This window comes from Numida meleagris, chromosome 11, assembly GCF_002078875.1.
Source record: "Numida meleagris isolate 19003 breed g44 Domestic line chromosome 11, NumMel1.0, whole genome shotgun sequence".
NCBI classification, from domain to species: Eukaryota; Metazoa; Chordata; class Aves; order Galliformes; family Numididae; genus Numida; species Numida meleagris.
In genome coordinates, this window is record NC_034419.1 from 2253355 (window position 1) to 2278252 (window position 24898).

Sequence of the window (24898 nt, forward strand, 5' to 3'; positions counted from 1 at the left end):
GACGGGCGCCGGCGGGGCACCGGGGCGGGCGAGGGCCGGGCACGTCTCCCGGTGCCGGGGGGAGCCCCGCCGGTCCGAGCGTGCCCACGCGGAATGGCTTCAGAAGGACTTGGATTGCACAGTAAGAGGAAGGATATCGGCGGAGGCGAAGCTCTCCTGGTCTTGTTCCATGGATTGTGCTCTTTTGTGGCCTCCTGCACTCTATTGCTTCTACAGACGACAGCCCATGTGCTAACTCATCGCACAAAGCAAAGGGGGGAGAGGATTCGGTAGAAAGTGAAATAAGAATAATAATAAAAAAAAAGACAACAAAGTGAACCCAAAGAAAAAAAAAGAGAAAAAAAAAGAAAAAAAAATCCAGCCCCTCCCCTCCCCCCTCCCGACTCCCCCTGCCCCTCCCGGTGCGGATGAGGTATACGCAGAACTCAAAGTGGGATGATTAAGGCTGTTCTTCAAAGAAAAGGGGTGCCCGGCGGCGGGGCGCGCCGGCTGCGTGGCGAGGGCGAGCGCGGCCCTTTGGATGCTTCCCATGGCTTCGGGGCAGCGCCCGGCCGGGGCCGCGTCGGCAAAGGCCAGCCCGCGTCCGCGCCGCCCGGCAGAGTCCTATGGCCTCGTATTTCGGTAGTGAAACAGTGTTAGGTCCTAACGGGGCGCGCCGGCTCCACGCGGGGAGCGGGCGGCAGTGCAGGGGGCCGAGGGGCCGGTGGGGCGGAGGGGATGGGGAGCAGCCCTCGGCTCGCACGGAGGGGAAAAACCTATGAAGACACCAGAGCTGGGGTTCGGAGGGAGCAACTCTGCGTATAATCTTGAGAAAGGGCCGCGGGTCCTGGCGCAGCCCCTCGGCACGTGGGGTCCCCTACGCTGCGCCGCGCCGGAGCTGCTCGCCGCCGTCTGCCGTGGGAGGTCCAGCACCCAGGGGTCGCCCCGCTTTCAAAAGCTGGCAAGAGACAGAGGAGAGGGTCAGCCCATGTGGCCACATCCCCGCGGCGAGGGGACACTGCTGCCCGGCCACGTGGTGTACCAGCTGCCAGCACGGAGCTCGGCACAGCCGCCGAGGGGCCGCTCACCGTTATACCCAGAGTCAGCGCCGCGTGCTGAGGTCCCTGGCTTCTTCATAGGTTTTTCCGCTGCAAGGACTTCACTCACTTCCCCAGCTCCTGCGGCAGGAGGGCGTCAGGGCACGGTGGGCAGGGTGCAATGGGCCGCGGCGCCGGCACCGTGCACTCACCTTTTGCCATTCTCACCAGAACGAAGTGAATTTCTTGCCGAAAGCCGACACCGCTGCAGGGAAGCGGGAGAAGAGTGAGGACAGGCACATCCCTGGCCGTGGGAGCAGCACATCCCGATGGAGGCTCCCAGCCACCCCTGTGCCACCCAACTCCATCTCAGCACGGTGCTGCGGAGGCAGCCCTCACCTTCAGTCAGTTTGCCTGCTTGCTCAGCTGCTCCTCCTGGCAGGATTTTGGAGAAGACGCTTTCTCCCTCTGCCCCAGGCTGCCCTGTGGCTGTGCCGGTGGGGCCACGCGTCCCAGCCGCCCTCGGACCAAGCTTGCTGTCTGCTGGGGGACAAACAAGGCAGCCATCAGCAAGGGAGGGTCCCGTGTGGTGACCCCCACGCAGGCAGCACCGAGGTTCCAGCTGCTGGCTGCCACGCACTGACCTGCTGCTCCCAGGGGCTGGGCTGCAGGCGCTCTCCCCGGCTGCTGCGGCACTTTCGCTGTGGGTTTGGCCGTGTCCGTCTGCTCCGATTTCAGCTGCAAGGCAGAGGACGCCTGTCAGCTCTTGCCCTCCTGGTGGGGATGGCAGAGCATCCTTTGGGACCGTCCCTTTGGGTGGGAGGTGGCACGGGACTCGCCGTGGCAACGCCTGTACTTTGCTTCACGAGGACAAGCCCAAAATACAGTGGGAGCAAGACCCCACACCCCAAAAGAGTCAGGGGAACCAGGACGTCCCCTCCCAGGGGCACCTGTGGTGGCACATGCTGCGGTCCCCAACCCTTCCCCGGCCACAGCAAGTGGACACAGCAGACGCAGACTCACCTGTGGTGCTGGGTGTCCTCCTGGCTGTGCGTGCAGCGTGGCCGCTGCCTTCCCCGTGGGCTGGCCCGTCCCCGGCTGCTGCTGCGCTGGCCGTGCCGCGGCGGGTCCCTGCGCCCTGGGCTGTGCCGTGCCCGCCGGCTGAGCGCCCTGCCGTGCCGCCGGCTGCTGCCGCGCTGCCTGCTGCCCTGCCTGCGGCTGCCTGCCCGCTGCCTGCTGCGCGGGGGCCGACGGCTCCGGCTTCTGCGCCGGGGAGGGCGTCCCGTGCGGCTGCGGGGTCTTGGGTGCCTTCTGGGGCTCGGCACCATGGTGGCGGGATGGCGGTGCGTACTCGGAGGTGCCGGGGCCGTACGGTGCCGAGGCACGGGGCTCGGGTTGCTGTGCCTTCTTGGTGGCGGCCGGCGTGGCGTGGCTGCGGGGCTCGTGGCGGCTGGATTCCCGCGGGTGCTGCTTGGCCGAGCGGCGCGGCTGCTCATCGTGGCGGGAGGAGGCGGCGTGGCGGCCGTAGTCGCCGTGGTGCCGGTGCTCGCGGTGCTGGGGATAGTCGTCGTGCTGCCATGGGTCCTCGTCTGGTGGCTCGTCGTAGTCGTGGTAGGTGTGCTTAGCTGGGGGTCTCTTCTGCGAGGAAGAGTGGCCGCCGTAGTGCCTTACCCTCTCTGACCGCGCTTCCCTGGGCTTATCAAACCAGTCTGTCTCCTCCTGACCCAAATGATAGGCTTCAGAAACCAAAAACAAACGACAGTCAATCTCTCGCTCCGCAGGCGGGAACGCAGCCCGGGCTGAAGCCATGCAATGAGGCAGGAGAAGGCAAGCAGCTCGTCACACACACAGGGGACAGCCCGCGCCGGCAGGGACGGGACGGGGCACCGCGCGAGCGCCACCGGCCAACACCAAACACCCGGACAGGGACTGGAAAGGGGGGAGGAAGGCACGTGTCAAGCAAACTGAGGCCGTGAGTGTCTCTGCGGACGAGCATGCCCCGGGGAAGCGCCATGCTCTGGGTGCTCACCACCACGGGTAGCCGTTACCTTCGCTGTCCGAGACAACGCAATGGGAATCGTCCATGCCGTAGCCCTCCTCGTGCTTGTACGAGTGGTTCCTTGGCACGTCTTTGATGTGCTCTTGCACATCAGGCAACGAGTGGCTGGAGCAGAACTGGGAGCAGGGGTCCCCTGCTGACTGCGGGCCAGGGCCCCCCATGGAGCGCGACCCCCCCACCGACTTGCCCAGGGGGCTGATGGGGCTCTCCTCCTCGGAGGGCTGCGTGCGGACCGGAGCCCGGCCCCGGCTCTGGCTCATGCCGAGGGATGAGGGCTTGGAGCCGCCCTTCTGGGACCGCTCCGCACCCTCCCGCTCGAAGGACTTGCTGCGGCCACCTGCGTCACGTCCAGAGGACTTCTCCAGCCCATAGCCGGAGGAGCGGGTTCTGCCACTGCTGGAGTAGACCCGCTCCTCCTCATCCACCAGGTCCCGGCTGGACACACCATAGTACTTCTGCTGCTCGTACACATTCTTCTTGAGGCCGTAGGTGATCTCATCTTGCAGCTTCTTGGCCCTGGAGGCCACATTGCTGCTGCTGACCGACGTTGTCACTGCGTAGGAGGCCAGGTCTGACTCCACATCTTTGGCTTCTTCGATGGGGGAGAACTTGGAGATCTTCTGCTCCATGCCCTGCTTCCTGTGCTTGCTCCGCTTGGAGGAGACAACAGCAGGCGCCAGATTCTTGGATGAGTGCTTCGGCAGCGCCATGCCGGAGCTGTGCTTGTCTGCCCGCGAGGAATGCCGGTACTCACTGTCCCCATAGTAGTAAGAGGAGCCCGCCGAGCTCCCCGACACCCTGCCATTGCTTTCCCGGTGGTAGCTGTTCTTCCCACGATGGTCGGGGCCATGGTGGTCATAGATATCCTCCTCAGACTCCTCCTCTGCCTTGCTGTAGCAGCACGGCCGGCTGGGCCCCTCGGCATCCAACAGCTCGCTCTTCTCTTTGCCGTGGCGGCCGTTGGTGCCCGTGCCCGCCGGCTCCACTTTCTGCCCATCCACTGCCGGGCTCTCCTTGGTGAGCTCGCTGATGTCCTCAATCATCACGTAGTTCCGGGGAATGTTCTGCTCCAGGCTGGTGTAGAGGGACTCAGAGGAGAAGCTGGCCGAGGGGCCCTGCGTGACGCCGGTTCTGTCGGCCAGCCGAGCTTCGGGCGCCTTGTACTGCTCATAGCTGCTGCTCACCGCCGCCGCACCAAGGGTGACATCGGGGACAGTGGAGGAGCTGGTGGCCGCACCGATGACCTCGTAGTTGGTGGGGATCTTCTGCTCCAGCTCAGCCAGTGAGGTCTGCCGTGGCTTCTGATGTGTGTCTGACGGGCTCTGGTAGAGCGCAGGCTGTGCCACGGGCACACCAGCCGCGCCAGCGAAGGTGCCCTGGGCTTGGTAGGGGTTTTGGGGCCGGAAGCTTGGCTGGGCAGGGGCACCCAGCTCTGGGTACGCGGTGCCGGGGGCCGGGAAGGCGGCGGGTGAGGCGAAGGCAGGCAGTGGGGCAGGTGGCAAGCCGTCCTGCGTGGTGCTGGCAGTGGGGAATTGGGGCGGCTGTGGGCGCGTGGCAGGGAAGGCGGGTGGCCCCGGTGGGGCCGCATAGGGGTATGCACCATAGGAGGCGGCGGTGAAGTCGGGGTACTGGGCAGTAGGTGCGGGGCGCAGCCCGGTGCCGTCATAGGTGGCGAGGCGCAGGCTGTGCAGCTCGCTGTCAGACAGGTAGTCACGGCGCTCGGCCAGGCCCCGCAAGTAGGGGTGGTCCCGTGCCCCTCGGTCCTTCAGCAGTGACTCCTTGCGCTGCGTGATGCCCAGCTCCAGGTACTTCAGCTTGGCGTCGATCTCCTTCTCCTCCTCATCCAGCTCCGCCTGCTTCTTGCGCAGCTTGGTCGACTCGTGCTCCACCAGCTTCAAGTCGCGGTCCAGCTCCTTCAGCAGGCTGGCCTTGGTGACCGGTGCGGCGGCGGGGGCCTTGGGGGCCAGGCTGCCCAGGTAGAGCTGGGGGGTGGCTGGGCTGCCCAGGGCCACGTGGGGCTCCTCGGGTGGCGGGCTGGGCAGCGTGCGCTTCACCTTGCGCGCCAGCGGGCTGGACTGCAGCGTGCCCACCTGCAAAGGCAAGGGGAGGCCGTCAGCGGTGCGGCTGGTGGACCCCAGCCCCCCAAGGTCGAGTGCCCCGCACATGTTCCCTCGTGCCCTGAGTAAGCAGCGTTTATGTAAAGCCGTAATAAATAGGATGGAAGTAACAGGCAGGGCACTTTCTATGAATAATTACCAGGAGTGGCGGTGAGCCAAGTGCCGGGCTGGCCGCGGGCATGCCAGCAGAGGAGCTCTGCTAAGTGCTGCACAAACCCCTGCATGCTCTGCAACGGGGCTGGGAAATTTGGCAGTGGAGCAGTGGTGTGGGACCCACTGAGCTGGGAGCTGTCACAGAGCTGTTTCCCCACTGCACCCTGTGCAGGGCAGGCCGTGTCTGGGGACGCTGCGCAGCTCAGTACCTGCCTGCCCTCCTCCCCTGTGCTGCTGAGGTATGGAGGGGTTTTGCCAGGTCGTGCCTTGGTTTCCCCACCTGCAAAATGGGGCTGTTTGCAGATGGGAGTGTGAGCTGCTGCACTGCAAAGCTGAGCTGTGCCATGTGCCTGGTCCTTAGGAGAGGGAGGGCACCCAGCTGTGGGATGGGAAAACCCAGGCTCCTGCCATGGTCACGCTGTGCTGCTGTGCAGCAGCTCCAGGGCTCTCTGAGTGCCGCAGACCTGGAGGAGCCGCCCGCTGCCCGCTCAGAGGCGTGGGGCCACGTGCCCACACATGCAGGCTGCCATCGGCTGCTGCAGGGAGCCAACCTTTTGAAATATTAATTGCTGCAGCACTAATGAAACTGAAATGGCCTGAGGTGCCTCCTGGGGCTGTTCTCCAAGGGAAAGGTTATTTACTGCAGGAGGAGAGGGAGTCGAGTGACTGCATCTCTCCCGCTCACAGTGGTGAGATGGCACCAGAAAAGATTCAGCTCGGGTCAGCCTGGCCGGGCACACACAGGGGGAGGATGCGGCATGAGGACACGTCCATCCCCAGCAGGGCAAGCTGTCCACTGAGCTGGGACACAAAGTGCCATCACCGGGCCGGGCGCCCGAGCATGACCCCACACGCACGTACCTGGGTGCCCGGGAGCAGCGGGTGCTGGTAGAGGGAGAACCTGTCCTTGCCAGCCTCCTCAGAGGTGGGGCTGATGGGCTTGGGGTCGGACAGGGATCGCTGCATGGTTTTGATGGGCCGCGGCAGCGTCTGCTGGCGCTGGGCTGAGTCGGTGAAGTGCTTCTGGGGCGGGACGTGCGCCTTGTTGAGCCGCTCGCTGGTGGCAAAGGAAGACTCCAGCAGGCGGTGCGGGGACAGCGGGGACACGGGCGAGTAGAGGACCTGGGGGGAGCGGGGAGGCTGGCGGGTCACCAGCTGGGAGAGGGAATCGGCCGGCAGGTGGGACTGGTACCCGATCTCCAGGGGGTCCGGCTTCTTCTTCTCAAACTTGCCCAGGGTCTGCTGCCGGACGGCGTGGGGGTCCAGGGGCCCCGTGCTGACCATCTGCATGTTGGTGGAGTAGGGCGTGATGGTGGTGGGCACTGTGAGCTGGGGCACCACGATGCCGGGCTGCGGGGGCGGCTCAGGCTCTGTCTGACAGGCGAGGCTCTCACCCCGCTGCGTCTTCTCCGGGGCCGAGATGTACTTGACGATCTCCACGCGGGGGTCATGGGTGGTGATGTGGATGGAGGGCGAGACGCGGAGGAGCTGGTCGGGCTCAGTTTGCACCGAGCAGTCGCTGATGGTCTGGATGCCAATGCTGGCCACGCCGCGCGCTGTGCCGTCCGCCTTGCCCTCGGTGCCGGCATCGGCGTGCCGCGAGGGCCGGGAGCGCCGGCGTCGCACGGGCTGCTCCCATTCTCCGCTGTCCTCCTCATCCGTCTGCACGCTGCAGTCAGTGCTGCGCCGTGACCGCCTCCGCCGCGACAGCATGTACCGCTCCTCGCCATCCTCCTCGTCCGTCTGCACGCTGCTGTCCGCCGTCTTCCTTGCTGCCTCCTTCTCGTAGGCGTCCCGCAGCCGCGGCATCGAGTTCCTCTTCTTGATGCCCCGTCCGGGCTCCCAGGGCTCCTCAGCCTGCAGTGACATGTCCGAGGCCGAGCTGCTGAGCGGCCGCTGCGGTGCAGGGTAGCGGGCGACGGTGGCACCCTCGGGCCCCCCGGGCAGCGCCTGGCCGGCTGGCGCCCACCCATGTCCATTGTGCATTGGGCCCCGCGGCACCTCAGCGGGCCCCTCGGGTGGGCGGCTGGTGGGCTCGGCACCAGCGGGTGGGAAGATGGTCTTCTGCCTCTTCTGCTCCTCCAGCTGCTGCTGCAGCTGGTGCTGCAGCTGGTGGATGTGCTCGAGCTGCAGGCGCTGCTGGGCCAGCTGCTCCCGCTGCAGTGCCAGCTGTGCGTGCCGCTCCTCCTGCTGCTGCTGCAGCACCTGCTGCTTGATGCACTGCAGTTCCTGCAGCTCCCGCTGCACCAGCAGCTGCTCCTTCTCCCGGTGCCGCTGCAGCTCAGCACGCTCCCGCTCCAGCTCCTCCTGCAGCCGCAGCTGCCGCAGCTTCTCCAGCTCCACACGCTCCCGCTCCAGCTGCAGCACGTGCTCCTGCTGCTTGCGCTGCCGCTCCTCCTCGCGCTCCCGCTCCTCCCGCTGTACGCTCTCCGAGGCCGGTTTGGGCACGGGGGCTGCCTGCCCGCCTTCCTTGCTGCCCGCCACAGAGGGCTCGGTGCGGGGTGCTGCTCCTGATGCCTCCGCTCTCTGCATGCCAGTGGCGGGTGCGGCGGGGGCTTTGGCGGCGGGGCTGGTGCCCGGTGCGGTGCTGACTGCTTTGCCCAGGTAGACAGGCGTCTCCATCAGTGAGGAGGCCGGGAGGCGGCTGGGGGCTGGGTATCGGTAGAGGCCCTGCGGTGCCAGCGGGACACGGGGCGCGACGACAGGCACCCTGGCCAGGCTGGCGAGCGGGACAGCCGCCATGCCGGGCGGGCCATAGGGCCGGTACAGCCCACGCAGCATGGGCCGCAGCACGGAGGCTGGCTGGGTGGTGATGGGCAGCGTGGACGCGATGGGCGTGTTGATGGTGGAGTAGATCATGCCGTCGGCCGCCCGCACGGTGGCAGAGGATGGGAACATCTGCCGGACGGCACCCAGGCGCACACCGGGCACGTTGTACTGCGCCAGGCCGCCGAAGCCCTGCCGTGCCTCGGGGACGGACGGGTTGAACATCCCGCTGGGCTTTGGGGCCGCGGCACCCCCTGGCTGGGCCGGCAGCCCCCCACCGCCAGGGCCATAGGACAGTGTGTCAGGGCCAGTGGCGTGCCGGGCCCCGTACTGGTGGTCCATGGAGTTGAGTGCAGCGCACATGCGGCTGATCTCACGCGCGGTTGTCGCACTGTAGTGGGCCAGGCTGGACTCCTGGAAGCTGGCCAGGTCCCCTCGGGGTGAGTAGCGGTAGTCGGAGTAGATGTTGGAGGCTGAGCTGTACCTCCGCATGGGGAGCGGGTGGCCCAGCAGGTCAGCGGGCTGGCGTAGGTCAGAGAAGGAGCCATACTGCAGCCCCTGGCCCAGGTACCCACCCTCGGCGAAGCCAATGCTGTAGGAGTGCTTCATGGTGCTCAGGTCCACGGCGGCCTCGTGGAAAGGTTGGTCCCCCTTTGGCGGGTAGTAGTTCATGCCGATTTCTGACAGGTTGGTGTCTGACATGGAGGAATAGAGCCTCCCAAAGGTGCCGGTGGGGTAGAATTTGTGCTCCTCATAGAGTGCGGGTGCCGGCTGCTCCCGGTACGGGAAGGTCTCTGGCATCTCTGGCTCCCTGCTGCCATACAGGGGCCCGCTGGCCTTCCTGCTGGGGACCGTGTCTGCAGCTTTCTTCTCCGGCACCTTCGAGGTGGGATTGAACGCGCCGGTGCAGCTGCTGCCAAAAGGGAACTTGTAGACCACATCGCAGCAGGCCACCTGACTCTCTGCCTTCACTCCCGTGAGGTCCAGCACGTTGGCTGGAGGCTCTTCCTTCAGCACTTTGGTCACCGGGCCAGCTGCCACATCCTCTACCTGCACCATCATCACCTGGGACTTCTTGCCGCCCAGGGCGAGGAGAGGGCTCTGGGTCTTCAGCTCCACCGGCACCGCGCGGTACAGCTCCGAGCCCTGCTCCTGCGGGAACGGCTGTGGAAGGCCACCGACACTATGCGCGACGCTGGTCTGCGTGATGAGCACGTCCTTCTTTACCATTTGGCTGGGCAAGCTGTACCTGGAGAACTTTGCCTGCAGAGGAGCAGGCGGCTCGGGCTTGCTGGTTGGTGCAGGGCCAGCCGCCCCACTGGCTCTGCCAGCACCCGTCTGAACGCCCTGCTCCACCTGCTTCGCCTGCGCCAGGCACACCGGGCTGCCGGCCCCCTGCCCGAAGTCCATCCGGCTCTGGAAGGGGTCTCCGTAGACCACGGGCTGCTTGGGCTGGGAGATGAGCATCGGGGAGGCGATGGCGAGGCCGGCAGTGCTGGAGGCTGCGATGATGGCGTGGGGCTGCTCCTGGGCGTTAAGGTTGATGATCAGGGGCTGGATGGCTGTGGACTGCCGGCTGGGGATCTGGTCCAAGGTCAGGCAGTACTTCCTGGCCTCGGTGGCCAAGGAGGTGAGATCCATGCCTTGGTCAGTTATGATGATGGGAGCGGACTTCAGAGCAGTGCGCAGGTCCACAGCACTGCTGCTCGGCACCTTGGGCCCCGGCTCCACACGGGAGGTGCCGGGGATGGAGGAGATGCGGCACAGTGAGATGTTCTCTGCTGGCAGCGCTCCCCAGCTGTACAGCCCTGTGATGCCGTCTGGGCCTGAAGTCACAGGCACCTTCTGGGCTGGATCCTTCACATGCTGTGCCCGGATGAACGTGCCCAGTGGCTGCTCTGGCTCCTGGCCGTACCCGTGGGCGATCACCTGCCGGCTCACCCTGGTGGGCGACGAGGCAGGGGATGCCGAGGAGCTCGGAGGCTTGGTCTGGCTGGCTGCGTCGGCTGCCAGTGTGATCACCATGAAGGGCGCATCCTGCGAGGACTGCTGCCGGGTCAGGCGAGGTGAGCCTGCCCGGTGTGGTGTCTGTGTCCCCTGGGCCACCATGGGGGAGGAGGCCGAGGGGTCGGTGGTGGGGACATCATAGGCGAGGAGGGGGCTTTGCGTCTGTGTGGAGAACTCAGCAGTGGACTTGGCAGCAGGGCCGGGGGGCACGGCTGCCCTGGGAGCAGTGCGAGTGGGACTCTGAGTGGGAGATGTCGGCGAGAGCGGGGGGCTGGAGCTCTTGAAGAATGGGTACGTCTTGGCTGGTGGGGGCTTGCCGTCACTCACCGCTTGGAGCTTCTCCCTGGCGGTTTGCACGCTGATCTCCACCCCCACCTTGCTTCGGGTGATGTCCTCTGTCTGCGAGCCGTAGCTGACGGTGCTCTTTGCTGGGCCGTAGCTCCTGGCGGGTGTGGACGCAGCCTCTGCAGAGCTGTAGATCCGTGATGTGCCGGCTGGGCTGGCTGCTGCTGTGGTGACCACGCTGGAACCTTTGCTGTAGGTGTAAGGAGCTGTGACAGGCTTGGGAGCTGGGCTGGGCGCTGCCGGGGTGCTCTGAAGCTTGGCCAGGTCCTGTCCCTCTTTGGCAAAATGCTGTGTGACCCGGACATCGGGAACCACCTTGCTGCCCTCTGAGGTGGAAAAGGAGACAGGAGCAGAGAGCTGCGTGGGGCTGGTGCCAGGGGTGAGGGGCCCCCCATTCTGCTTCATTAGCTCAGCATATGCGCTCTCGGCATTCAGAAAGTGCTTCTCCTGGTACGTTTCCTCCTGCCCTTTCTTCTTGTCTCCCTTCTCCAGAGCCAGGTCAAACGAGGAGGACTGGTGCATCCTGGCGATGCTCTGCGAGGTCTGCAGGATCTCTTCGTACACCGTGCCCGGCTTTGACAGGGAACCTGAATAGTCGGGCTGCGAGGGGCGTGTGGGGCCGTCATAGCCATACTCATCTGCATACTGGTACTGGAAGCCGTTCTGCCCCTCGGTGCCGCGGTATCCAACCTGCTGGTAGGTGCTGCTATAGGAAACGTCCTGCTGGGCCTGCTGGACCTGCTGCTTCTGCATCATCTCCGCCTTCCTCATCATCTCCTCGTACGCTTCCTCGGCACTCTTGAGAGGCTTGCTGGCAGGCTGCACACTCTCTACCTTCTCCGTGGGGGAGTACAGCGACATGAAGGTGGGCAGGTTGTACTCGCTGCCTGACTTGTACAGCTTGGAGGTCACGGCGTCGAAGCTCTCAGCCTCTGAGTCGATGGAGGGCGAGTACTCGGAGCAGGAGGAGCGGTGCAGCTCCTCCATCTCCGCCGCCTGCCGCAGCTCCTCAGTGGGGGAGGCGTCCTCGATGGGGGACAGGTTGCTGGGGGGGGTTTTGGAGCGCTCCCTCCTCCGCTGCGCCCTCAGCTCTTCCTTGTCGCGCTTGGTCTTGCGTGCCGTGCTGCGGATGCGCTGCTGCTCCACCTCCCGCATCTTCTCCTGCTCCCGCAGCAGCTCCTCTTCCTCCCGCAGCTCCTCCTCCTCCGACGAGTCCTCAATGGTGGGCAGCAAAGGGCCGTGCGAGCGGTGCCGAGCCTTCCTCTGCTGCTTCACCTCCTCCAGGCGCTGCCGCCGGCTGGGGCTGCTGTCGCTGTCCTCCTCCAGGGAGGAGATGGAGGTGGGTGAGGTGCCCGAGGTGTAGCTGGGTGTGGTGGCCGGCAGGGTGGATGAGTACTCACCACGGGATCGCTCCTCGGGTGAGCCCGTCAGGCTCTCCATCTCCAGCTCGGGCTCCCGCTCCAGCCCAGTGTCCGCCTCCTGGCTCACCTCCATCTCCCTGCCGTAGCCGGTGGTGCTGTTCAGCTCGATGGTCTTGAAGCGCCTCAGACCCCCCTGGGCCGTGCTCATGTCATCGCCCTCTGCTGTCTCCAGCTCCTTCCTCTCCTCCTTGTAGAGGCCGCCGGGGCCGTGTGGCAGGCGCCGCTTGGCCGAGGGAGGCTCTTTGCCCTTCTCCGCCTCGGCTTTGGGGACACTGTACTTCGCACGCCCGTACCCCTCCTCCTCCTCCTCCTCCAGGTTGTCCTCCTCTGCGCTCATCTCCAGGATCTGCCTGCGCATGAACTCCTCGTCAGTCACCTCCTCCCGGCCCTTGGGGTGTCCAGGCACCGGTGAGAAGCCCCCCTCGCTGCTGTCCTCCACATAGTCGTGCCGCAGCTTGCTGCCGAACTCATCTGAGGACTCCACGCTCTCCCGCTGCTCCCTCTGGTTCTCCCACTCCAGTGAGTCCTCGTCCTCCTCCAGGATGTCCTCCAGCTCCTCATCCGAGTCAAAGGCTTCGGGGGTGATGGACAGATACCGGGGCCGCTGCCGCTGCCGCTGCTGCTGCTCCTCCCGCGCCTCCGAGCCCTTGCTGGGCTCCGCCGGGGCCCCCCGAGCCTCCAGCAGCGGCCGCATGCTGCTCTCCAGCTTGGTGAGCTCGGAGGGGCTGGGAGGGCTCTGCCCCGCCAGCCCGGTGCCGCTCAGCTTCTCCTCCTCCTGCTGCACCAGCCCTGTGATCTCACTCTGCGAGCTGGAGATGCCATCCGAGGAGTAGCCAGTGTCGCTCAGGCTCTGGGGGCTGCGGGACAGGTCCGGGGGGTAAGGCTTGCCCGCATCCTGCAGGCAAGAGGGAGCACGGCGTTAGGGTATGTGAGTGCCCCAAGCAGGAGGGGGCCCTGGGAACCCCCCACCCCCACCCCACCTGACAAGAAATGCCAGAAGGCTGCCTAATGGCAATACCTTTTATTTTCTATTGCTGTGAGACCCAGCCATGGCTGAGCCCTTTCTGTAACCCTTGGGATATTTATGGCTGGAAATGTTTCGAAATTAGCTTTGCATTTAACGACATCTCCAACTGCCCTTTAAAACCAATGGGGCAAGGACTACCTGAGCCACTGCATTATGCACGAGAAGCTCCTGAGCGGTTTCAACTCTTGGGAAGCACTGTGCTTTGACCTCTAAGCACTGCTTCAGGAGACCAGCGGCTGTGACAAAACGCCTCACTGAGACCTGGAACACAGTGACCGTGGGGGACAAGGGCAGCGCTCACCTCCAGCTCCTTCGCCCTCTGCGTTTCGGTGGCTGCACGTCCCTCCCTGCTCTCTCCATCCGGTTTGGGGCTGACGCTCTTCCCTTTGGGTGCTGGGACAGATGGCTCCGGGGCAGCTTTGGGCAGCGGCTTCTCCTCCACTGGCACCGGTGGCTTCTTCTCCGGGGCAGGGCTGGGGGCCCGGCTCTGCTCGGGTGCCCGCAGGCTCTTGGCAGGGGAAGGCTGCCGTTCGGGAGGTGCTGCCGGCTCGGCAGGGGCCGGTGCCCGCTGGCTGGCTGCCGGCGGCTGGTGCCGAGGGGAGCCACTCGCGGGTTGCTTTGGCGCAGGCAGCGGCATCGGGGCAGGGTCCGCCAGGCTCCCTTCCAGCAGCCTCTGCGTTTGGCAGTTCAGACACAGCCATTCGTTTTTCTGCAGGACACGGAAAGGAAGCATCATGTTAGAAACTGGTGCCAACGGGGCCTCCCTTTCTCCGGTGCCCAGCAGAGATGGGCATCGCGGTGAGCCATGGGATGGCGAGGCTCTGCCTGGCTGCGGCCTCATCCCCAGCAAGACCACGGATCTCAGCAGTCAGTACACCACGGGGCTGCACCTCGCCATGCACTGACAGCCATTGGAATGTCCCATTCCTCCCATCTTGCCTTAGGGTGAAAAGTCCTAGCTGTGTGGTTCATGGTGATGCGAAAATCATTCTCGCTTTTTCTGCCACGTCTTTATTATCCTGGAGGAGTTTTAATGGTGAAGACTAGATCTCTTGCACACTACATCAAAACACCTTCAGCATCTATCTGAGGGGGAACGAGCCCAGTCTGAACATGCCTTTGCCTCCAGGTGTGCTGCCTGTGGGCTGGGGTGCTCAGCCCTGCCTGCTCCATGAGTAAGAGCAGCTGAAAAGTCCACTGGAAATTAGGACATGCAGCTTTCTGGGCTGCTATGTGACTGACCACACAACAAAACAATGCATTGGGCAACAATAGGAATGCACTGACCATCAAAGCAATGCACTGAGCATCAAAGCAATACTTTGGGCAGCAATAGGAATGCATTGGGCTTCAATAGGAATGCACCAGGCATCAAAGCAATGCACTGGGCACCAACAGGAATGCATCAGGCATCAATAGAAATACACTGGGCATCAACAAGAATGCATCAAGCATCAAAGCAATGCACTGGGCATCAATAGGAATGCACTGGGCATCAATAGGAATGCACTGGGCATCATTAGGAATGCATGGGGCATCAATAGCAATGCACTCAGCATGGAGAAAGCCCAACCAAGACAATACAGGAGGACAGGTTTGGGTCCCCAAGGGGACCCCAGCTTTAGGTCAGACAAACCACAGCGTCACGGTGGCAAATGCCAACACCATCACAACCCAAGTGCCCGCACTGCTGGTGGGTCCCAGACAGCTTCTTGCTGCAGTTTGTTTTCCTTCCTACAATAGAGGCCTAACAGCATAATCATAATGCATAAGGATCTTTTTTCTAGGTTATAAGAAAGTACTGGCTACACGGGTACGCAAAAAAAACTTCCCAAAGATATTACCCCAAGTACACGCTGTGCGGAAAAGAACAAGACAATCTCATTGAGTGAGGCTCTCAGCAAGAGCCTTCATTTTATGACCTGGAAAAAGCAGCGTGCAGCTGTGGCTGTAAGAGAGCCTGCAGGGAGAGGCAGGAGCCCTGCTCACGGCTCAGAAGCGCTCTCCCACTCCGAGTCCTCAAAGGGCTATTTTTACCCTCACAGGAATGTCCAGGAATAGGGCCCTGACATTTGCTTCACTTTTGATGCTTCATCATTTTAAATCTTTTCTCTTCTCTCGGCTCACAGCCATCTCCCCCCACTCCCCAGGTGAGCCCCTCCCCCGCCCCGCAGCCCCCGCTCCTCCGCCCGCCCTGTGCATGAGCAACTTCGGAACACATCGGGGTTGTGGAGGGCCATAAAAGAAACCCTTCAGCACGGTAATATTTAATTACTGCTTAATCAAAGAGAAAGTCTAATTAAGGGGCAAGTGCAGCCTATTGTATCCTAATGATTGCATTTGTCTTCTTTTATTTCGGAGCTGGCTCTCATCATGTTGCCTCTGAATCAGATCTCCTTGCCTCACTCTGCTCTGTAATTATTTCAGGCGGCAGAAGAAAATGTAATTGTGTGACAAATTGAATCCCTTCCTCACGGAGATGCGCAGCCCTTCGTTTTTCTTCCAGGAATCCCATTTTCCTTGTGGAGCTGCCCACGTTGGGGGGCAGTGAGGGCAGGCGTGGTGGGGATGGCACAGCTGCTTTGGCCCTTTTGGAGCAATGCAAGTCGGGGCGGGGGGGCTTGAGGAAGGGTCCGGTCCCACCGAGGGAGGTGGCTCCAAGCCCAGGGGCTCTGGCCAGCATGCTGCAGGGACAGCCACGATGGCAGCCCCTGAACATCCATCCAGGGGTGCAGGCTCCCAGCCCAGCGCTCTGCTGGCACGGCTTTGCCCAGGCAGAGCAGCAGGTGCAGTGCGAGAGCAGAGGTTTGGGCGGATGCTGGGAAAGGCCCTTTGGGAGGCAGCGGTGCGGACCCGGGTTGCTCACCAGCTCTGAGCTGGACGAAGCCTTGCTGCGCCATCCCCATGCCGGTGCACTGGGAACCCCACAAGCACTTCCCCAGGGGCAGGGGACATGCAGGGGATGAAGCTTACGGGACCCCCATGATCAGCTGAACATGACTCCTGCCACGGGGACCAGGGGGCTCGTGGGGCCCCACACCCCCTCGGCTGTCCCCAGCTTGGTGCAGCTGCGACGGCTCAGCTCTGCGGGGCCACGCTGGGAACCGGAGAAGGGAACGCTCTCCGTTAAAAATAGCCCTGCCAGGAAGATTGTGGAGCCGCGCTGAGCCGCCTGTCCCCAGCAGCGAGCAGGGAGGCTGCAGCACGGGGAGGGCGCTGCGGCTGGGTGGGCTCAGCCTCTGCTGGCGGTGCGACGTGCCAGCCAGACTGGGCCGCCTCTGCCGTCCCCTCCTCGCCCAGCGGGCAGCGATCGCAGCTCCCACTGCTCCTCCTTGGGCTGAGGGGCCCATTTCCCCGCGGGGCCGGCACCCGCTGGCGGCTGGCCAGGGCTGCGCTCGCCAACCCCTGATGGGCTTTACCAGGCAATTGTTTTAATTTACTAATGGGCAACGACAAAACGGTAATTAACGACAATGGAAGCCTTCCCGCATCATTTTGGTCAACGCCACCGCTTGGCAACTTAATTAACCGCTGAGTCCCCCGGCGCCGACGGGCTTTGTTGCACCGCGAGCTCCGGCAGCCGTGCCAGCACAGCCGCCCCCCGGCACGGCCCCTCCTGCACCTCATCTCCGGGCTCTGCTGTTACTTGTGCTCCTCGGCATTACTTTACACGTTCCAAGCGATAGATATTAAAATACCGGCACAGAGGCTGCACAAAATCAGATAAGCGGCGCGAGGTATAAGTATCCTACAAGCCAGATCTCATCTCCCAGCATTACACGCGGAGAATCTCCCGCAAATATTTCATTTATTTGCTGACAAGCCCTGCGCGGGGCTCACTGTGGTGACAGATGGGTGCCTGGGAAATATGGAAAACACTTCTGCTATCTGAATCAAGATCCAAATTAACAGCAAGAGCCTTGCAGAACGGCTCCGCGAGCCCTGCTCCATTTCGGGGATCTTTCCCCCGGCTCCTCGCACATGAACACTGGCGTAATTCATTTTGCTCCCCGGATGCTGCTTCCCTCAGTTTCAGCTCGTTGGCACAGCTGAATTCTCTGGAGCCCTTCGGGGCAATCCCTCCATGGGCTGCATGTGATGGCCCTCTATGTGTGCCAGCGAGCGCTTTCCTGGGTGGTGTGTGTACCACCCCTGCTCATCACTTTCCCCTATTTAGGGTTGGTTCATGCAGTGAGCAACCGGAGCGGGAAAGATTCAGTTTTCAGGGCCAGCAGATGAGTCCTCAATCTCTAATTTCAATAATTCAACTCGGGATTTCCTTCATCTTTTTCCAAGTGCCCCCCTCCTGACCAGAAGCCCCACAAGGGCTTGGAACCAGATGCTCTTTAAGGTCCCCTCCAACGCAAGCCATTCTAGGGGGCAAGTTTTAGCCCAGTTGCCAATCTCCCAGCGTTTCCCTGGAGGAGGCAGCAGGATGCCCTGCTTCCCAGCCACACTGTGCCCCAAGCACAGAGCAAACACAGCGGCATGAAGCCGCGAGCACTGCTGGCTGCAGGGTCTGGCAGCACCGGGCCATGTGCACATCCCTTGGCAGAGTCTATCCTATACTAATTGGCTTCATTAATGTGAACCGGGCGAGCATCAGTGCCACCACAGCTCACAGATTAGCCCACCCAAAAACCACCCACGTTATCCCAGCCCATTGCTAAACAGAGCATTCGATGGCAGAATGGAGCAATGCTCCCCAGCATCGTCGTGTCGGTGCCCACCCCCAAAGCCCCTCCCAGGCGGAGGGGCCAGAAGTCCCTGCCTGGCTCTGCTCCAGCCGTGATGATGTAGCATCGCCCTTCGCACAGCAATAATGTGATTAAAAGCGGCGCGGGGTAATCTCCCTGCAATCAGACCTTGACGCAGCTTCTCCCCCCCTGAGAAAAACCACGTGTGGGGATTTTCCTTCCCCATTTCTGTGCCCACGCCGCACCCAGTGGTGGGCAGTGGCAGGGTGGACCAGCGGGGCTGAGCAGCCCTCGCCATGCCCAGCAGTGCTGGACTGCAGCCACTGCGCGCGCCACCGCCACGCACCGCACCGGCCAGCAAGGGATTAATGCAGCTGAAAGCCTTTGGCTGATGAGTAATAGCAACACTCCCTTCGCCTTCCTTCGAGGAACGAGCATGCGCCTGCCAAGCCCGGCTTGCTGCATGCCGGCACCGGCGGGACGAGCCCGGTAAGCATGGCCACAATGGCAGGGACAGCAGAGAAGGGCTCTCCCAGTGCACAGGGGACACCAGGTTGGCCATCAGCACCACCTTTGTCCCTTTTCGGTGTCATCCCTCCTTCTGCATTAACTACCTGAGCAGGAGCACCTGGCTGCTCTGCTAATGAGTAATTACTGCTACCATCAATTTGCACCTTATTCCCAAGACAAAAGCCGCTTGACTCAGCTTTTCAGACCTGAAAATCCAGGCCACGTGCTGCCGGGTGCCTGCCTGCACAGGTAGCACTGACCCGTGTCCTTGTGCCCCCGCAGCCTGGGGGTCTTTGCTCTGTGACAACCCAAATTCCCTCATGTTTGCCTCAATTCTCTGCCCCCCTACCCACCTCACACTCCCTTCCCAAAGCAGCTCAGTTGCCTGTGCCAGGAAGCACCGTCTGTATTTTCTGAGCTAAAAATCTTCTCGAGTCGCAAGAATGTGTTTCTAAGTTAAAAGATTTAAACTATTTTGCAATCAAGGGAGAGTATTTCCAAACGAGAACGGTTCCAAGTTCTGGGTGCCGCGTGGGCTGTGTGAAGGGGCTGCTAAAAACGGGTACACAGCTGTCCAAAATTTTGAAACCAGTGCTTTTGGAGAATATATATAGCCAGCCCTCCCCACTCAACATATTTCCTTCCAGTTCATTAGATTAAAAAAAAACCCTCAGTCGGATATTGAGGAGATAATTTTGATGCTCTTGGCTCATCTAGAAGCCCCGGGACAGATCCCAGGGCTGCAGGCGAGCATCCGTCTCCCTGGGAAGGGTCTGTTTAATGACATGGCCACAGCAACGCACACATCCAGCAATGCAAATAGCTGCTGGAGAAATAACATCTGTGCAGCGTGGGGAGGCAGGGCTGCCCGGGGACAGCCGCGTGTCCCAGCCCTCGTGGGACAACCGAGCTCTAAAGAGGGACTGGGAGCAGAAAAGCCATCTGCCAGCACGGCCGTGGGTGGTGGAGGTCGATGCGAGCGGGTTTGCATCTCTACGGAGCGGGAGAAACAAATCACCCGGCCGGGCACCTGTCCATGGTACTGAAGGACAAACAGCATGGGCACGGCTCGGCGTACTTCGGAACAGCCAGAAGAACAAAGTGTCACAAAAGAGCAAGAAAAATATGAGAAACGAGAGCAAGTCTTAGATGCTGAAAGCGCTTTTTTCCTCTCTTTTCACTTATCCCTACTATGTCCTCCTTTTTTTTTTTTTTATCTTGGAGAAAGAGCTAAATTAACTCCCAGCTCAGTTCCAAGAGACTGAATCCAAAAGGATGAAGAATTAAGGAGATTTTCTGTTCACAATAAAACACAGCCAACAGCATTAAATCAGAAGAGGGTCTGGTCTGTTTTTCAAAGATTAGCAATGGCTGTCCCAAGGAAGACAAGTTTGTATTTTCCTCTTTTCCTCTACCGTGACATTTCTGGAGCTGCCTGGGTCATCTGTAGGCAAACCTCTTCTGAAGGCCCTGCTGGGAAGCAGGGGAACAGAAAGCCCCCAAAGTGTTGGACATTGCCACATAGGTGCACACTGCTCACTCCTGGGGAGGTTTTCCTGGGGCTGCTGGCTGGAGCTGGCACTGCAAGGCCATGGAGGAGGGGCACACGGAGCTGAGCACAGCCAGCGGGAGCAGGGAAGCTTGTGGATGGGAGGTTGTAACCACCAGCTTCGAGAGATAAAGGCTGAAGAGACAAAAAAAATGCCAAAATACGATCCCTGATATGCAGGTAGAAGATAGGCCATGAAGTCATATGGGATACAGGCAGAGGAAACCCAGTGTAGAGTGCCACAGGCATGGGATGAAGCATGATCACGTGTACAAGGCTGAAAGCTGCTGGGGAGGCAGAAATGCATCATGCTGGCTGCTCTGGGCTGAGGGGATGCAGAGATGCTCCAAGGCTGTCCTGTCGAGTGAGCTAAATGTGAAGTACCCTGCTCTGCCACATGCAGAATCACAGTCTTTGGGGCTGGAAAAGGATTTCAGGATCACCAAATGCAGCCATCAACCTGAGCTACCGAGCCCCACCACCAAACCATGGACCTTAGTGCTACACTCACACATCCCATAAATACCTCCAGGGATGAGGACTCCACCACTGCCCTGGGCAGCCCATTCCAATGCGTGGCCGTCCTCTGCATGAAGAAATTCTCCCTAATATCCCACCTAAACCTCCTCTGGTGCAACTTGAGACCACCCTACACCTTTTGTGTCCCTTTGCTGCCCCTTGCTGGAGCTCATTACAGACCAGCCCATGATGAGCACCGTTAACCACGCAGAAGTAATGATGCGGTACTGCCTCGCTGATGCCAGTGCTGCCGGTGCTGCTCCCATCTCCTCATCAAGTCTTGAGCTCAAAGTTGAGACACTGAAACCCAGCAGCACAGAGGGGGGAATTTATTCCATCCCCATCAACAGAGCAGTAATATATTGTTCATTTTTGTTCAAATCGATCTGAGTGTGCATTGTAATTTACTCTGCGAAGTAGCACTCCTTAACCAGATTTATCAGCCTGCCAGGCAGCCTTATCTTTAACAGCCCACATTATCAGGATGTATTTCTCAGCCAAGGTTAACAGTAGCAGGAGGATCTCCGCACACTGTCTGCATACCAATAATTCTGCAATAACGCCCAGGAGACGGCGCTGGGTGCCGTGGAGCCCACACCCTGACCACCACCTCACAGCTCCCATCAGGGCACGGGCACAGCGTTGGTGAGAGATGTTTTTCATGGCCATGCTGCTATTGCACACATATGTCACCATGCATATGTCTGATGAAGTAACCACACCTCTTTAAACTCGTATGTGGGAGATTTCAAGTCTGCAGAAAAATAATGCCTGCAAATAGAAACCTAGCAAAACTGCAGAAAAGAAGTACAGTATTCTAATCATTTTTTTTCCACTAGAAAGGGGGATTAAAAGCCCTTAAAAAAAACAAAGTTTATCTGAGAAATCTTATTTAATCGAAACCTTGGTTTTTCACAGGCACTAGAGCTGACTAAAATACCCAGCCATCCAATGAGCAATTTTCTGTCTCTGATAAAAGCCGATTCGAGATGTTTGATTGCTCTCCTCTGAGCTGCAGAGAGCCCCACTTCTGCCAGGCAGCAGCCACTCACTTGCAAACCAGACAAAAACCTGCATCCTCACTTGCAGACCCCAACCTTTGCAGACTCTTTCTTTGGGTTTGAGCCTCTTTCATGACCATGATGGGGCACCTTTGAAGCATGTTGGGAACCATCAGTTTCACAGCATGGAAGCTGAGGACATCAGAAGCCGATGTCCAGTGGTATCTGCACAGTTTCCAGATTTCAGACTAACTACAGACCCAGGAGGGGTCACCTTCCGCTGGGGCTGCGAGCCAGCCCACGCCACGCAGACATCGGCACATTGACGCACACATCCCAGGAGGAACCCACTGCTCCCGTGGATTTCACAGAATGGTGTAGGTTGGAAAGGACCTTAAGGATCACCACCCAGTTCCAACCCCTGCCGTGGGCAAGGTTGCCAAATACAAGATCAGGCTGCCCAGGGCCCCATCCAAGTCTTGAATTCTTCCAGGGATGGGGCACCCACAACCTCCCTGGACAACCAATGCCTCACCACCCTCCGAGTAAAAGCCATTCCCCCTTGCCCTCTCACTATCATACCATGTAAAAAGTCAGTTCTCCTCCTGCTTATAAGCTCCCTTCAAGCACTGGAAGGTCACAGTGATGTCTCCCCAGAGCCTTCTCTTCTCCAAGCTAAACAAGCCCAGTTCCTTCAACCTTTCTTCAGCTCCTGCCTTCCTTTCTTTACCATTATCTTCTATTTCTACATCTTCACTTTGCCCCTGCCAGCATTTTTACCCTGAAATACATCTACTCTTTGATTATCGAGAGCTTTAATTTCTGTTTGATCCCATTAAATGACTGCTTTTTAAAAAAAGCGTCTATGCCCTGCTCCAAGCTTCAGGATCACCAATCCCGATTCCAGCAGCACAAGTATTTTAATTAAAGGAGCTACCTTTATGGAATAAATCAAGTGATAAGCTTGAAAAATTAACTCTCATAATCTTTCATACTTCTGTACAGGTCAATAATCTATTACACCAAAAGGCTCAGAAGCGTTCTAGAAACACAGATTGCTACAACAAAGATGGATGAGCTGTTTCAGTCCCCAAATTACACACATCAGCACCTCCCTGTTCTTGTGCCTTGCATGCTCCCACTACTGCGAGACCCCAGTGAATGAAACTACCTAGGCCATGGGGGCACAAGTGAGATCCCACAAAATACCTACAGAGGGTGTCTGCATCTTGGAGGGTCCAATATATTTTTCATCATCTTCAAAACAAACTTATGTAAAGAAGTTGCTTTAACCTAACTTATTAAAAAAATAGCTTATTTCTTCTCACACCTAAAAATTAGGCTAGAAGCTGGACTGAAGCGTCCTCTGAAGCTGTCAGAGGTGTGTGGAGCCCCTCGTTACACCCTGCTCTCCTGCACACCACAGTGCTGATGGGCACAAAGAAGCCCAGCTGATGGCAGGTGCCCAAAGCCAGGGCTGTTATCTCGGCCCTGAGAAAATGAAACGATACAGTAAAACGAAGCCGAGAAACCAAACCAAAATGAAATGCTGCAATCCACATAAAATGGTCGCTAGCACTTTTTTAACCACGTGGCCGTTTGCTCCATTTAACGTGCATCTGGGAAGCTCTTCCTTCCCCATGTGCTCTCTGCAGACACGACCACGCGCAGGAGCTCCGCTCCCTGCAGCCACGGGAGAACCGAGCCGTGCAAAGCCTCGAGGAGAGGCACCCAGTGTGCTTCGGTGCTCCAGAAACCTGCTGCTCCGCGCCGGGCACGCGCCTCCGCCTCCAGCCTGCAGCAAGCCCACGTGCGTTAAAGCACTGCTGCCTGGCTCTGCTTCGCTCGCCTGTTCCTGACGCACTATTTGCTCTCAGCAAACAGATGACTGCTGGTCATGCTTAACAGTTTCCAGCGAGTCGGGAAATTACATAAAGATGGGAATTTCACAGCGCTTGCGGGTGCCGAGCCCTGCCGCCTGCTCACCCAGCTCGTGACGCAGGGCAGCTCCGCTCCCATCCCTGCACCCCAGTGGCACATGTCATCCCCAGACCAGGGCTGCACTGAGAACATTTGTTCCGAGCCAGCCTGCTGCAATCCGCACTCTTCTGCTTCGGCGGCACTGGGAATCAGGTGCTCTGTGCTCCACATGTACCCTTAAAAATATCGCAGCACAAAAAAAAACCAAACCAACCAAGCAAACCCCAAACGACCACAAAAGCCACAGAGCAACGCAGCTGCAGCAGACTGTGCTGGGGGAAGGAGGAGCAGCAGGAAGGGAGCCAACACCGCTCTCTCCCCTGGGTGCCTTTGTGGCCACCTCTGCCAGGACACCCACAGCCCTGGGGGCAGTAGCTGGCCCCACACCACGGCATAAGCACCCAAGGAGGGTCCTGCGTGCCGTGCCCCCACACTGAGCCGCCTGCAGCCCCATGGGCCGCGTGGGGTTCCTGAGCACGGCACAGCGCGTCCACGGCGCGGCCTTATTTTAGCAGGCAGAGCAGATGGCGGTGGGAAGAGAGCGGTGCAGAGCAGGAGCGGAGAGAATGCTTTTGCAGTGAGATCTCAGCTCGGCTGAGGGGGCTCGGCGCGTTTTCGTGGCACTGCCAGGGGGAGCGCTGAGGGCTGGGGTGGGAACTCCAGGCACGGAGAGCAAAGATGTGGGAGAAGCATGCCCCGGTTTCCAAATACCACATCGCAGCAACAGCTGCCGTTGGCTCAGCACAGCCCCGCGGCAAGGCACAAACAGAGGGACCCAAAGAATCCTCGCCAAGCGGAGGCAGAGCCCTGAGAAGGCTCCCGGCCCTGGCCAGGAGATGTCCTGGCTCTGCTGGGGCCCTTCCCTTGGGCCAGCTCCAGGGCTGCCCCCCATCCACTGGGGTCCTCAGATCCCACGGGGACGCACAGAGGAGAGGGAACGCAGCGCTTATCGCAGCCGCACAGCCCCGATGGGAAACAGCAGCAGCTGCTCCCTTAGAGCTGCTTCTGTTCCAAGCACACGGAAAACTGTTTAAGTTGCAAAGTGTCATCGGGGGCTTTGGAAACAGGTTCTTAATTAGCTGAAACTATTTGCTTTGTGGGTGAATCGCTTCCAGAAGCACCTAAAGAGCTTTTAGCAGCAGGAGCACCCTCAGGAGCGAACAGCACCGCTGCGCTCTGCCCCCCGCAGCCAGCTCCCCCCGGCTGCACACGTTCTGCGGGTGCATTTGGAAAGGAGCCTGCTGCTCCCTCCTGCTGCTCAGGAGGCTCTCTGGAGTTTCTGGAGCACCCGTGCACCCTTTGCCAGCAGAGAAGCAGCTGCTGAGTGCACCACGCATGGAGCAAACTGGGCAATGCGCTGCATGCTCCCAGCCCACCCCATCCCAATCCTGTGCCCACTGGGGCTTTGCCTGCAGCACGTGCCGTCTCTGGGAATTTTAAGAAAGAGACAGGCGGAGATTTCAGGGATTCCCAGCCCAAGTGCCTCCTGCAGCTCGGCTCTTACAGAGGATGAGCGCTTGCATTTTGCAGGGATCGCATCAGCAACTGCAACCCTACCTCCAAGCGCTCATTGCACATCCTGCCTGCATCTCCCTTCAGCACTGCAGTTACCAACTCTTGGCAAAGCAGGAAGCAACGAGTGCTTGTGGTTGTCCTTTTCCAGTGCTGCCAGCATGGCCACAGCCCATGCGAGGGAAGGCAGCCTGCCCACGGCACTGCTCTCTGCAAGCT

The 24898-nt window shown here is 60.3% G+C and overlaps 1 protein-coding gene across 1 annotated transcript in view; it reads right to left on the minus strand.

Moving 5' to 3' along the window:
* Window positions 789-24898, minus strand: part of BSN (bassoon presynaptic cytomatrix protein) — a 47055-nt gene continuing 22945 nt past the window's right edge. Inside the window, exons 3-11 of the mRNA XM_021409944.1 lie at window positions 13213-13620; window positions 6207-12779; window positions 3065-5165; window positions 2040-2752; window positions 1661-1754; window positions 1416-1559; window positions 1229-1281; window positions 1068-1157; window positions 789-937 (exon numbers count right to left, since the gene is read on the minus strand). Coding sequence (XP_021265619.1) covers window positions 1241-1281; window positions 1416-1559; window positions 1661-1754; window positions 2040-2752; window positions 3065-5165; window positions 6207-12779; window positions 13213-13620 — 10074 coding nt within the window. The 3' untranslated portion in view covers window positions 789-937; window positions 1068-1157; window positions 1229-1240. The remainder of the gene's footprint in view (window positions 938-1067; window positions 1158-1228; window positions 1282-1415; window positions 1560-1660; window positions 1755-2039; window positions 2753-3064; window positions 5166-6206; window positions 12780-13212; window positions 13621-24898) is intronic.